The sequence below is a fragment of the Acomys minous genome, assembly GCF_964271855.1.
Source record: "Acomys minous genome assembly, chromosome: 11".
NCBI lineage: Eukaryota > Metazoa > Chordata > Mammalia > Rodentia > Muridae > Acomys > Acomys minous.
This window is the reverse complement of record NC_140492.1, coordinates 54,228,206-54,241,973: the sequence shown is the minus strand read 5'-3', so window position 1 is coordinate 54,241,973 and position 13,768 is coordinate 54,228,206. Positions and strand designations below refer to the sequence as shown.

Below are 13,768 nucleotides of genomic sequence, written 5' to 3'. Positions count from 1 at the left end.
CACGCGCGCGCACACACACACACACACACACACACACACACACACACAGGGACACTTCTGATTGTCTATATGTCGTATGAATGCTAAGCCTCGAGGCAGTCTGTAGATGGACTCCAGTCATCCACCAGGCCTCTGATTGACTGTGATCCTGACGTAGGGTCACATAACAAAAGCAAAGCACCTCAAATTTAGTTTTCAATTAAGTGGTCTGGTTGGTCCCCGATAGCCACAGAACCTCCAGTCTCAACAGATACTCTATAATTCTAATAATATCAGTATTTTTGAAGTGTCATAAGTGGGTAAAAGCCTTTTGAAATCTTGTCTACTTGCTATTTGAAAAATCCTATCATTCTTAATAAGAAATTTTTAAAAAAAGCACAGTAGACTGGGTTTAATGAAGCACTGTGTCGTAATTTAAAGGTCATGGACTTTGAAGTCACACATTGTAATGCTAAATTTCTACCATGCTTGTCACCATCTATGTCATACAAGACATTTACTCTTTATTTCTCAGTTTTGGTCTCCTTCCCTCTAAAGTGGGGATGAAATGTCCTTTTAATAAATGACACCAAATTTATAAGTTGTTCGAAACGTAATTTTCCGATGTGGATAAATAAAATTAAATGTCAAGTTCTTGATAAATGTGGGTGCTTGGTAGATGTTAGTCTGCTTTCAACTAAAATTTATAAATATACTGCTACTCAAAAGGTGAGGCACCGTGGGGAGTGAATATATAATCATAAATAAAGTCATTCCTCTCAGGGAACTTTCAACCCAACCTAATCACTTAAAAAAAAAAAAGAAAAATCAACCAGGCAAGTCAGACACACTAGTCCAACCAGTGAAAATTAGCTGAAAGAAATTATACCTGTAAAAATGCGTAGACTGGAGATTACCATGTAAAGGGAAATAAGCCAGACCCAGAAAGACAAATGTCCCACGCTTTCTCTCATACATGAGTATTTTAAAAAATCTCTCTCTCTCTCTCTCTCTCTCTCTCTCTCTCTCTCTCTCTCTCTCTCCCTCCCTCCCTCCCTCTCTGGGTGGAAGGAGGAAGAGTTTGGTTTCGAAGGGATGGGTAAGGAGAAAACAAATGTTGTACATACTCACATGCAGAGCACATGCAGAGATAACATGCAAGCAGAAGGGGGCTAGTGAGCAGAGAAAAAAGGTCTGTAGGTGGCAAGGAAAGGTGATGGTGGATTGAAGGAGCAAACTATATATGCTTTAAAAGGCTGTGGAAAAGGACATTACTTATTACACTTACATAACAAACAATTATAAAAGAAATCATGCCTGCAATGAAGGGTAGGGACTTGAATATAGGGAAGTGCACAAAGTGAAAATAAAGACCTTTTTTTCTCCATGGAAGGCGACCCTAATTGAAGGAATACAATGTTTATATTGATATGGATAGTTGTTTTGTTACAGATTCAAAAATAATGTCATGTTTAACTTTCAGAAGATAGTTTCTGTTTGGCGATCTGTTTACATCTATCCTAAATTCAACAAACAGATATTAGTAGTTCAAATCTTTATTAAAGTAAGTCATACTTCAGCTTTTCAAGCAGTATACTTAAATTTTTGTCAGTTTGTGCATTTTTTGGCTACAGCTCTTCATCTACGCTCTCTCCTTCACTGTTTTTTTTTTTAAGTTTCTGTCCTATTCAGAACTTTCTGCATTGCATCATTTTCTATTATTGAAATCATCTTTTCCCTTAGCTTTTTCTGAATCACATTTTTTCTCATTTTATATTGCTGTGGTTTAATTGTTGTTGTCGTTGTTTTATCTAGGGTACACATTTTTAAAGCACCAAGTATTCTTGATGATCATAGTACGGCTGCATCTAGAATGTAAGTTTAACCTGAAATAAGAGCTATTTAAAAACAAAACCCAAGTAACTTTCAAATCAGATGTCTGCAAGACATTGCAGATTTTGCCCTGCAGTCCTGAAACTATGTAAACCAAGCTGGCCTTATACTCACTGAGATGCTCAGGTCTCTACCTCCTGAATGCTGGGATTAAAAATGTGTACCACTATGCCCGGAACCCCGCCCCCTTTTTTTTGGTAAAAATTCCACCAATGTATTGTTAAACTAACAAACTATATCCTCCTTTGACAACTCAATCATAAAGCCTAGCTGTGAAGGAGCATGAAGGCTCTCATCTACAAGACTGACGAAACAAGATTTTTTTTTGAAAAAAAAGAAAGCAATTTAATGACATTCGTTACCACATATCCGTGTAACTTTCTTGTAGTTAAACTCGATAAGAAACAAAGCTAATTTTTGGTTTGTTTTTTGCTTTGTTTTCATTTTCATTAATGGCTTTAGAATTACAAAATGCAATTTGAAAAAAGACTTAAAATGGGGGTAAGGATGAAAACGGGTTAACTGGAATTACTAAATTAGAGCCAGAATCAAGAGTTTCCCAACTAAATTCCAGGTCCCACTCCGAGTCAGCTTTCTCAACCTGAGCTCAGTGTAAACTAGGTCAAATCAAGGGATCTCCTCAATTCAACTCCAGACTCATTCCCATCCACAAGACCAAAGGCCACAGGAGCGATTCTGTCATTGAAGTGGACAGAGTTCTTATTATGAGTCACATTACTTTTTGTTTGTTTTTGTTTTTCGAGACAGGGTTTCTCTGTGTAGCCTTGGCTGCCCTGGGCTCGCTTTGTAGACCAGGCTGGCCTTGAACTCGCGAGATCCCCCTTCCTCTGCCTACCGAGTGTGCCACCACGCCTGGCTTGTCCTATTACTTCTATATTTTTATAATGGTGCATTTCCCCCCTCCTTTGTTTTTTGTTCTTTTCCCGAGACAGGGTTTCTCTGTGTAGCCTAGACTGTCCTGGACCTGTAGACAATGCTACTTTAAAAGACAAAAGGAAAGTAGGGAGGGTCCTTAAAGCACGTTTTCCCGAAGGGGCAACTGCAATCTCTGATTTTCGCCTTAGCTTCCAAGAGGGCTTTGCTCTAACTCCGTGTGTCGCTGGCTAGCCTGGGACTGCTAAGTAGGTCAGGCTGGCCTCAAGCTCACACATTTCAGAGCCTGGACTATTGGTGTGCTCCTCCAGGCCTGCTCTCCTGCAGACTTTCTGGTTAAATTCCAGCCACGGGTGCGCTCTCCGGATTCCGCAGAAGCGGGCGGGGAGGCGGGGGGTGGGGGTGGGGGTGGGGCGGCTGGGGGGGTTGGGGAGGCTAGGGGGGGAAGGAGGGGTGTTGGTCTTAAGTGAGAACAAAGGGGGCGGCGCCCCATGACGCGCAGGCCCTCGGGCGGGCGGGACCATGAGCCCCGGAGCTGTTTACTCAGGTGGCCAAGGCCGCCCGCGGGTCGCCCGGCCTTATAAAGGGCGCACAGCCCGCACCGCAGAGCCTCAGACTTGCAGCTCGCTCCGTGCGCCCCGCGCTCGCTCCCCGGCGACGACGGCTCCCTTAGACGGCTCCCGGGGTGCTCCAGGCCTCCGCTCGGCCTCCGCGGACGCCACGTGAGGCTGAGCCCGCCCCGGAGCGGCGCGCGCACTCGGCGCTGGGCGTCGCGTGACTCGGACCCGGGAGCGCGCGGGCGCGGGCGCGGGCGCGGGCGCGGGCGCGGGGGGCGAGCGGCCTCTGGCCGGGCCGCGCCACATCGGACGCAGCGCTCGCCCCCCACCCCACCCCTACCATCCCCCCCCATCCCCCCCAGATTCCGGGGCGCTCGGCATCGCTCGTTTGCTCGGCTCGGCAGCTCGCGGCCCGCGACCCGGGCGGGATGGAGGAGGCCGCGAGCGCCGAGGCCGAACTCAACTGGTCCCGCCTGAACGTGTCGGCCGAGGCGCTGGAGTCGGAGCTGGAGGCGCGCGCGGAGGAGCGGCGCGGCGGGCGGGACCCGCTGCTGCGGCTGCTGCTGCCCTACAACCGGCTGACGTCGCTGCCGCGGGCGCTGGGCAGCGGCTTCCCGCACCTCCAGCTCCTGGACGTGAGCGGCAACGCGCTCACGGCGCTGGGCCCCGAGCTGCTGACGCTGAGCGGCCTGCGCACGCTGCTGGCCAGGAACAACCGGCTCGGCGGCCCGGGCTCGCTGCCCAAGGGCCTGGCCCGCTCGCCGCTCTGCCGCAGCCTCCAGGTGCTCAACCTCAGCGGCAACGGCTTCCAGGAGGTACCCGCCTCGCTGCTGGAGCTGCGCGCCCTGCAGACCCTCAGCCTGGGCGGCAACCAGCTGCAGAGCATCCCCGCCGAGATCGAGAATTTGCAGAGGTGAGCGGCTGCGGGGACGGACGACGCGGGTGGCGTGGGATGGGGTGGGGTGGGGAGAGGGGAGCTGGGCGGTGGCCGGAGCTCCGTGGCACCCGGTTGGAAAGGCGAGGACAACCGGGCCTTTGCCAGTGCTGGCGTGTAACCGAGGTTGGCTAGGTCATGGCGTTTCCGTTGTGGTTGGCCTGCGCAGATCTTCGAGGAAGATACTTCTCCCTCCCTCCGGCCCCCCCCGCCCCCCGCTCTTTAGCTCTGAAATTCTTTGTGTAGACCAGTCTGTCCTCGAACTCCTGGAGATCCTCCTGCCTCTGCCACCCAGATTCTAAGATTAAAGGTGTGTGCCAGTAAGCCCGGCTCCGCTTTGAGTCCAGAGAGGGAGCCAAGTGGGCGCCCATTAATGGAGGTCGTCGTTTTCTTCCTGGAAAGCCTCCCGTGACTTCCCGAGCCTTACTGCAAAGCGCTTGCCCCCTAACGTGTGGTGGGTGCTTCGACCTACTCTCTTGTTTTTCATTCTATTTTCAACTCCTCCTTTTCTTCAGCGATACCCAAAGTACCATTGTGGCCATTTCCACGTATGGAAAAGGCAGCTTGTCACTAAATGCGGATTGGGTGGGCGTAAAACCTCTTCCTGTGCGCTTCCTTTGACCTTGGGGAACTATTCACAGTTAAAAATCCGACCTCAGGAGCCTTTTCTGTGCTTCCTTTCCTTACTAGAGCCAAACTACACGCTGTATGTCACTTACCATAACCACCATTGTATTTATTTTATTGACTTTAATTCCTTCTTTGGAAGGACTTGTCTACCTCACCTAGTGAGTTATTCAGTAATGTAAAATGTAACCCAGTGAGGAGGTAGAGAAAAGGGATAATAAAAGTTCCCTAAGGTGCCCTGCCAGGGAATCGGAAGTAAAACAGCAACAAAAAAAAAAAAAAAAAAACAACCCAGCTTCCGTTTGCTAAATATTTTCAGCTCCTGTATTGGATTAGCAGAGATTAAAGAATGTGGAGCAGAAAAGAACCTTTTGAGTTAACAGGGGAAACAATGACCCAGGAATAAAAACTTGAATTCACATCTTAGCCTTAAGCAGGTCACTTACCATGTCCTATTTGCAAAAAAATGTGGCATCTTAGCCACACAGTGTCCCTTAGCTTGGTAATAATAGATAATTACAGAGTGCCTGATGTGTGCAGCGCTTTCCTAGGTTGTGGGGAGAGCACCTTGACACAGGGGTCTGACCTATTTTGGTGCATGACTGAGTGTCACTTGAGTCAGGCTTTGGAAGGAAGAGCACTGAAGAGAAGAGTGTGAGCCATCGGGACCAGTCCAAGTAAAAGGAGTGGACTCGAAAGCCCAGAAGCAAGGAAGACAACTGTTACCAAACTGCGTCGTCCTAGGAAGCGGCAGACAATGGGGCCACCTGAGGCTGCTGTGCCACGTTGTCGATGCCTTCTGAGTGGACAAATGCCTTGTTCCTGTGGAGTGGGGAGGCTGTTGAGGTAGAATAGAAGTCATGGGAGCCTACAGCAGGATTGCTAGGACAGGGTAGGTTCTAGAACAGTTGAAGGGAGCGTGTGGTAGTTGTTTTTGGTTGGTTGGTTTGTTTATTTTTGAGTCAGGGTTTCTCTTATAGTCCTGGCTGTCCTGGACTCCCTTTGGCCTCCGAACACACACACACACACACACACACACACACACACACACACACACGCAGAGATCCCCCTGCCTCTGCCTCTCAAGTGTTGGGATTAAAGGCCTGCGCCACCACACCTGGCTTTGAGGCTTATATTAATTGAACGGGCTTTGGTTCCTTTTAATTTTAATATTAGTAACATACTTGATGTGTCCAACATTTCACACTCCGGTTTAATAACGTAGTTCAACCTTTTCACTTCAGTCCCAATATATTGAGAGGAACCCACGGAGGGTATTGTTCCCATCACATGGAAAAAAGAAGTAGGTAAAATTCCATGTATGGAAAACTTAAAAATATGCAAGGTGGTAGGCCCTGTCATCAGTGCTCTGACATTCTCTATGACTCTTAAGATGAGGTACTCTCTATTTTTAGAGGAAGAAATAAAGGCCCGGAGAAACGAAGTCTCAAGATCTCAAACTCATTAAGTAGTGGAACTGGATTTGACTTCTGGGGTGTCTGATGCCAGACCCATGGGTTTTCCACAGACGCCAAGTAGGGCTAGGACTTGAGCCTGCGGGCTTCTGTTCTGATGCTTATGTGATCCAGAGGATAGGCTCAGCTGTTTATGCCTGGATGACTGGTTTTCTGGGCTGACAACTGCTACTCACGGCTGTTAGCCATCCTGTCGTTGACTTGATGTATTGTGGGACTTTTTGCACCATGATTTGTGTGGTTCAGTCCTGTGCTTCATTTCCCTGCTGATAGGGTCAGCAAAGGCTTGGATAATGGATTCTACTTGGATGTAGGCCGAAAGGTTCATTGCAGGATTGTTCTCCTAGAGGGAGCAGCGGCTTTGACCGTGACCTAGTTCGTTTCCTTCTTTTCATGGATGAGGAAGCTGAGATTGCGTGTCAGTGAGTTGCTTGAGGCCACATAATGGCCACAGTGAGAGTTGAGTGGTTCAGTTCTCACAGACTGCTAACTATTCTGAAAAAGCGTGTTAGCGCTGGAAGGCGGAGAGGCCATGGTACAGTCACTCAAACCCTCCAGTAGCTCCTGAACATCATGTTCTTCCAAAATCTGTGTAAATTCTCAATCCTGGCGTGTACTGTGTGTTGTAGTACTCGAGGCTCTCCCTCCTCCTCCTGTCCTGGTGCTGAGGGCAGACCACATGACCTTCCACATGCCAGGCAAGAGCCACTTCCTGAGCCAAGTCTAGTATTTTGGCACATGGAAAAGATTCTGTTTAAAGAACAGTTTTAAAAAATGACGCAGAGCATATTGTACACACACAAAAAAAGTTCTCCCTTCCCCACCTGTCACCATTCCAGGATAAAATAACAAATCTTGGTTTAATGTGCCATTGCCCTCTCCTGGTTCTCCTGGGTGTCTTAGATGAATTTTCTGCACTCTGTTTGTTGATCCTTCCCTTTATGATTGGCTTTGTTCCCCTGAAGTGAGTCAGGCCGTGATGATGAGTATAAATTCTGTTCATTATGGTATGAGATTCTTCAGCGAGTACCTACAAGTCTTTGGCTTTTATGTAAGTAGGCTTGCTCTTATTTTACAGTGCTGAAAAGGTAAGAGTAGTTCATACTTTGACATGTCTTCTAGTGAGGTTTTATTCCTCTCAGTTCAGAAACTAATTACTCAGTGAGCAGCAACCTTTAACTAAGTGGGTTGGTTGTATGGCATCCAGGAGACTGAATCTGAGCCAGGTGAGCTGCATGGGTCCTTTTCTCATCCTTTTTAAAAAAGCTCTGTCCTTTTTTAGTGCCCTTCTCCTGGGGCCTGTTCAGTGTGGTTTTCAGAGATGAAGATAGGAGACGTGACAATAACAGACTAATCCCTGGGATGTTAAAGCTAGTCTGCAGTGGGTAGCCTAGCAAAGAGGTAACTTGACGAATGTGCTAAACATTAAATAAAAACTCTTTCCCCGTTTAGAATCATGCATTGGGTTTGTGGGTATCAATTTCCCTGAATTGACTTCCTTTAATATCATACAGTGTATGTTGATGATTCTCATATTCTCTGTGTCTCTGTCTCTCTCTGTCTCTCTCTGTCTCTCTCTCTCTCTCTCTCTCTCTCTCTGTCTCTCTCTCTCTCTCTCTCTCTCTCTCTCTCTCTCACACACACACACACACACACACACACACACGCCACTCCTGGGTTCACTCCTACCCCTCTACCCACCTTCAAGCTCTCTCTCCACTTTCTGTTCTGTCTTGTTTCTTTTAAATCCACCAAGTTCAATATTTGTGTTGCCTGGCTACTCTTAGTTGTTAGGCTTGCCCTGGAGTGTGGCTGACCTGCTGGGGTGCGGGGGTGGGGGAGTGGGGGGTCTGTTTATACCATTAGAGAAAACTGACTCTTCCCCCTCCCAGCAGCTATCAAATGCCTGGTTGATTCCTTAGCTAATGGTGGGACTTTGTACCGGCCTCCTCCACCCCATGCTGGGTGTTGTGTGGGTTCAGCCTGCACAGGCCTTTTGCATGGCGTCAGAATTGCTGTGACTTAGTATGTGCAGTGGTCCACTTGTGTCTGGAAAACACTGCTCCCGTGAAGTTACCCACCACCTCTGAGCCTTATGGGTATCCCGTTTAGGGCCGAGGCCATCCGTGGGTTGTAGGTCTCTATTAACTGGTATGTACTTCATGAAGAAGCTTCTGATGATTGAGAGATGCTCTGATCTGTGTATAGCAGTAAGTTATTAGGAGCCGCTTTAATAGTATGTCCATTTAATAGAATAAGTCTAAGTGGTTCTCCTCTAGGGCCCATGACATACCTAACTACAAGTTTTTTGTCCCCATTAACAGTGTCAAATAGGGCTCCATCTTATGGGAGAAGTCTTAAATCCAGTCAGAAAGTGATTGGTTGCTCCCGTAACACTCGTACCACTGTTGCGTCAGTTGTTGACATATCTTGCCAGACCAGTTACTGTAGCTAGAAGGGTTCACAGCTGGGTGAAGTTGATGATCACTTTCTCCTCCGGTGTCATAGACAGCGTTTTGCAGCTCGCCAATAGAGATGAAGCTTCTAGGCCAGTGCCCATTTGCCTTCTCCATGTTTTATGATTGAAATGTATAGTGCCTTCAGCAATATAGTCTTACCATCAGGATCTGGAAGATAAGCAGAAGCAGTGACAACAGCCTGTAATATGTAGGGGTTTCTGGGACCCTGTGGACCACAACTCAAAAAGAAGTCAACCATTCCTCATGGGGGAGGGAGCACCCGTTTCCAGCTGGGGTATTCTGCTGGCTAGTCTCATGTCAACTTGACACAGATGAAGTCATCTGGGAAGAAGGACTCCCAGCTGAGAAAATGCTCTCTGGCCCTGGCCTCCCGCCCTCCTCACCCACTCCGTACTCCTGCCTGCCTGTTAATTACTGAAGAGTTGCCTTGATTAGTGGCTTTGCTTCCTGTAACAAGATTCCTGACTGAAGTAACTTGAAGAAAGAACTGACTCACAGTTTCAGCCTTGTGGTGGGAAGGCATGGGAAACAGCTCAGTTCAGGGAGGAATGTGTGGCAGAGGTTGGCTGTTATGAGGTAGATGGCAAGAACCAGGAACCGAGTATAACCTCCAGCAGTTGGCCGCTGGTGACCCACTTCCACCAGTGGGAACCAAGCGTCCGCAGTGTGAGCATGTAGGAGCAGTGCAGATGCTTTATACTGGTAAGTGGCAGAATTGAATAAAATAAATGCTAACAGCAACAACCAAAGCTGGAAGCTGTGTTGATAATCAGGGGAAGTGGATTTCAAAGCAAAGTGGGTTTAAAGGAGCAAAGTGAAATGCTTCATATGAGTTGAGTAACACTCCAACAGGAAGTTTTAGGAGTCAACCTTGGCGGTGTCTGAAGTGTAGCTTTTGTATATGGGGAGCTAAAAGTGACAGCTCTGACAGGATTGCTGTGGTTATTATATAGGAGACTAGCATCCAGTAAGAAGGCAAATGACAAACCAACGCTTTCAAATTGCTCCTTTTACAAAGTCAGCATGAATTCTTGCAATACATTTTTTTAAAAAGTAGGCAAGATAAGGTGTAAGTACCCTGGGGATTGCATTCTTTTTTCTGGAGACTGCCTGGCACATAGCAAATTCTGAGTAAGACACTGGTGAATGGAGAGACGAGAAGTGTCGATTATAGCAGAGAAAATGGAGTGTCTTGACTAGCTTGTATTTACTTTTTAATTTTTTATTTTTTTCAGTTTAGAATGTTTATACCTTGGAGGAAACTTCATCAAAGAAATCCCACCAGAATTAGCAAATCTCCCTTCTCTGAATTACTTGGTGTTATGTGACAACAAGATCCAAAGTGTGCCTCCTCAGCTTTCACAGTGAGTAGTCTTGGCTTTCAGACACGTGTGTGTGTGTGTGTGTGTGTGTGTGGGTAGGCGCCGCTGAGGAGAACTAAGGGTGTGGCAGTAACCTCAGCACTAGGGAGGCTGAGACAGGACAATCTCAGGTTCAAGACCAACTTGGGTTACATAGTAAGATCTAGTGTTTTGTTTTGTTTTTTTATTGAAAGAAAAAAAATAGGTATTCTCAACAACAGCAAAAAAGTTTTAATTAATAGCTCTGCAGTTTTTTTATGAGCTGAGTTTTTTTTTTTTTTTTTTTTAAGCTGAGTAATTTTCAATTTTACCTTTGGCTGCTCTGGTTTATTCCCCCAGATCTGTGCTCTCCCTGCTCTGTGTGTGTATGCTCGTGAGCATGTGCAGGTAACCACAGCTGTGCATGCTCATGTGCACTTCTGTGTGGAGGCCACATAATGACCTGGATGCCATTCGTTTCCTTTGAGATGAAGGTCTCTAGACTGGCTGGCCAGAAGGCCCCAAGGGAACTGCCTCCCCAGTGTGGGATAACAAATGTACACCATAACATTTTCTTAAAACTGGCATTTCATGGTTGAACTTGGGACCTTCTGCCTGCAAGGCACAGGCTTTACTGACTGACCCAACCACTCACCTTTTTTCATGTAACTGAAAAAAGAAAGAAAAAAACGTAGTAGTAATTTGGCATAGCTTTCCTTAGGTCTTATGGAACTTGGCAATTTGTACTGAATGCTAAACACTCCGGTCCCGATGTGGCTTTGATGAAAGGATCATTATTCATAGTCTACCTTTTTTTAGTGTATAAATGAAAAAATATGCCCACTCCCCAGTGTCTTCAAATCTATCGTTTATGTCCGCTAGGAATACTTTGTAAGAATATAGTCAGAATATTTTGTAAATGTTTTCTGAACTCTTAAGATCGCAGAGGGAAAGTCTCGAATAGCGTTTAAAACTATTCTGAGCTGGTTTTAGACACTTTCAATTTCCCTTTATTGACCTTAATCCATCCTAATTGTTAATTCATATGGGAAGCTCAGACCCTGTATATACGCATAGACAGGTTTGTGCACATACAGAAATGTATATAAGTGTGACTTCTATTCTGCTCACCTGCTGCCTTGGCTCCGCCTTGCTCTCTCTGCAGGCTGCACTCGCTTCGCTCCCTGAGTCTCCACAACAATCTGCTGACATACCTGCCTCGAGAGATCCTCAGCCTCATTCATCTGGAGGAGCTGAGTCTGCGAGGAAATCCACTGGTGGTTCGTTTCGTTAGAGATTTAACATACGACCCTCCGACCCTTCTGGAATTAGCTGCAAGGACCATTAAGATCAGAAGTATTTCTTACACTCCCTATGACCTTCCTGGGAATCTTCTTAGATACTTGGGTTCAGCCAGCAATTGCCCAAACCCCAAGTGTGGTGGTAAGTGAATCTGGTTTGGGCTTTCTTCACTCACTTAGCTATTTTAAAATTTTGATGTTGTATTATTTTCATTAGCTAAAGCTTCTTTCACAAAAGGCAGTTATATCCGGGCGTGGTGGCGCACGCCTTTAATCCCAGCACTTGGGAGGCAGAGGCAGGTGGATCGCTGTGCGTTGGAGGCCAGCCTGGTCTACAAAGCAGGTCCAGGATAGTCAAGCCTACACAGAGAAACCCTGTCTAGAAAAACCATTAAAAAAAAGAATGAATGAAATTGGTATGTCCTGTGATGGGTAATAGCTGGGAAACTTAGGTGTGAAGTTTGAGATTCCTCTTTGGAGAGACAGTGGGCCCCACATTTCTATGTAGTTGCTTGCTCTGCAGGAGGGATGGACTTTGTAGTTAGAGTTATGTAAGGTGTTTTCATAGGCTCAGGTAGAATCTGAAGACAGAGCAACCTTTGCTTTCCTCTCAGCTCTAGCTGTAACTCCCTCACTGAAGGACCATAGTTCAAGAGCACCGAGGTAAGAAGCAAATAAGAGTGTGTTTGATTTCTGTGTGAACTAAATGAGTTCATCAGCTTTGCAGCGCAGGGACTTAGAGCCTGCATAAACGTAAGGTGACACGTTGTTCCTGTCAGCTTTGCTCTCCCAGTGACGGTATACACATATTAATCCTAAGCCCCTGGGAGAAGGGAAGGCAGGAGGATCAGTTCTTACGGGCAGCCTGGCTGTAAGGGACCTTGCCCTCCCAGAGGACAAGAGTGGACACTAGCAGCTATTTCCCTTTCTGCAAATTCTTTTGTGTAATTATTTCCTTAATCATTATTAAAAGAAGTGTTTGTTTAGTGTCTTCTGACTATAGACAGTGCTAGTAACTGGGGAGGGGCCATTGAAGAAGGACAGCATGTCCTGTTGTCTGTCAGATACTGACCCCTAAGTTACCCAGAGAAAATACACTGAGTAAGCAATGTCCTGTCCTTTCTCAGCTGGCTCCTTTCACGTAGGTAACCTTGCTTTTTTTCTTGTTTTAGTTGTTTGTTTATACTTGGGGAGGAGGACTGACTGAGCATATGAGTGACTTGTGTCACGGCGTACAAGGAAGGCTTGCAGGAGTCAGTTCTTCCCTCCCCACCCCATAGACTCTGCGAGCCCACACAGCTTGTCAGGCCTGCCAGAAACTCCTTTATCTGTTGGCCATCTCACCTCCTGGGCCTCTTAGCAGTCAGAGTACCCCCCAGAAGATCTCCCAGGAGGAGCTGCCCTAATACTTCTGCCTGGGATTCCCAAAGAGAGAAGTGTGTGTGTAAGACTTCTCCAGAAGGCTGGAAAGGGCTTTTTAAGAACACTAAGCTCTTTGCTCTTACTGACTTCTTACATTCTTCTTCCCTCTAGGAGTCTATTTTGACTGCTGTGTCAGACAAATTAAGTTTGTGGACTTCTGTGGGAAGTATCGCCTCCCCCTGATGCACTACTTGTGTTCTCCAGAATGTTCTTCCCCCTGCAGCTCTGCCTCACACAGCTCCACATCCCAGAGTGAGTCTGACTCGGAAGACGAAGCCAGCGTTGCTGCACACAGAATGCAGAAAGTTCTTCTTGGTTGAGCAGCAGTTGAAAATACTAAAACACTTAGCAAAGATGATTCAAAAAGAAAATGGAGCTTGAAGTGGATTAGAAACCGTAGTGTTTTCAGCTTGAATGTCCATGTAAGAGCTAGCATGATTTGAAAGGCAGGGATGAGGTGGGTTCCATGGTTAGATTCTGTGGGTGTAAATTATTCTAAATGGCTGACCAAAATTAGCTGATTTGTCACAATTTTCACTTAAGTCTTTGCTTGAAGAAACACTAGCAGAATGGTTCATTCTGAGGAGGTGTCACCTGGGACAATGAGGTGGGTTCCATGGTTAGATTCTGTGGGTGTAAATTATTCTAAATGGCTGACCAAAATTAGCTGATTTGTCACAATTTTCACTTAAGTCTTTGCTTGAAGAAACACTAGCAGAATGGTTCATTCTGAGGAGGTGTCACCTGGGACAGCTGAGTTCTGTTACCAGGTTTGTCCTGGTTTAACACAACACTATACTGTAAATAGAGTGAGCCGCCTTGTGTTACCCCTGGACTTTCGAAAGCCTTTCTGACCAACTAACTGG

At 46.6% G+C, this 13,768-nt stretch overlaps 1 protein-coding gene across 1 annotated transcript; it reads left to right on the top strand.

Moving 5' to 3' along the window:
• The first annotated feature begins 3,348 nt into the window (after nt 1–3,348).
• On the top strand, nt 3,349–13,498 carry LRRC58 (leucine rich repeat containing 58). The gene is made up of 4 exons (XM_084800480.1): nt 3,349–4,236; nt 10,075–10,203; nt 11,345–11,622; nt 13,014–13,498. Exons 1-4 carry the CDS (start codon nt 3,752–3,754, stop codon nt 13,220–13,222), a joined length of 1,101 nt encoding a protein of 366 aa, XP_084656606.1. The 5' UTR covers nt 3,349–3,751; the 3' UTR covers nt 13,223–13,498.
• Nucleotides 13,499–13,768: the final 270 nt, after the last annotated feature.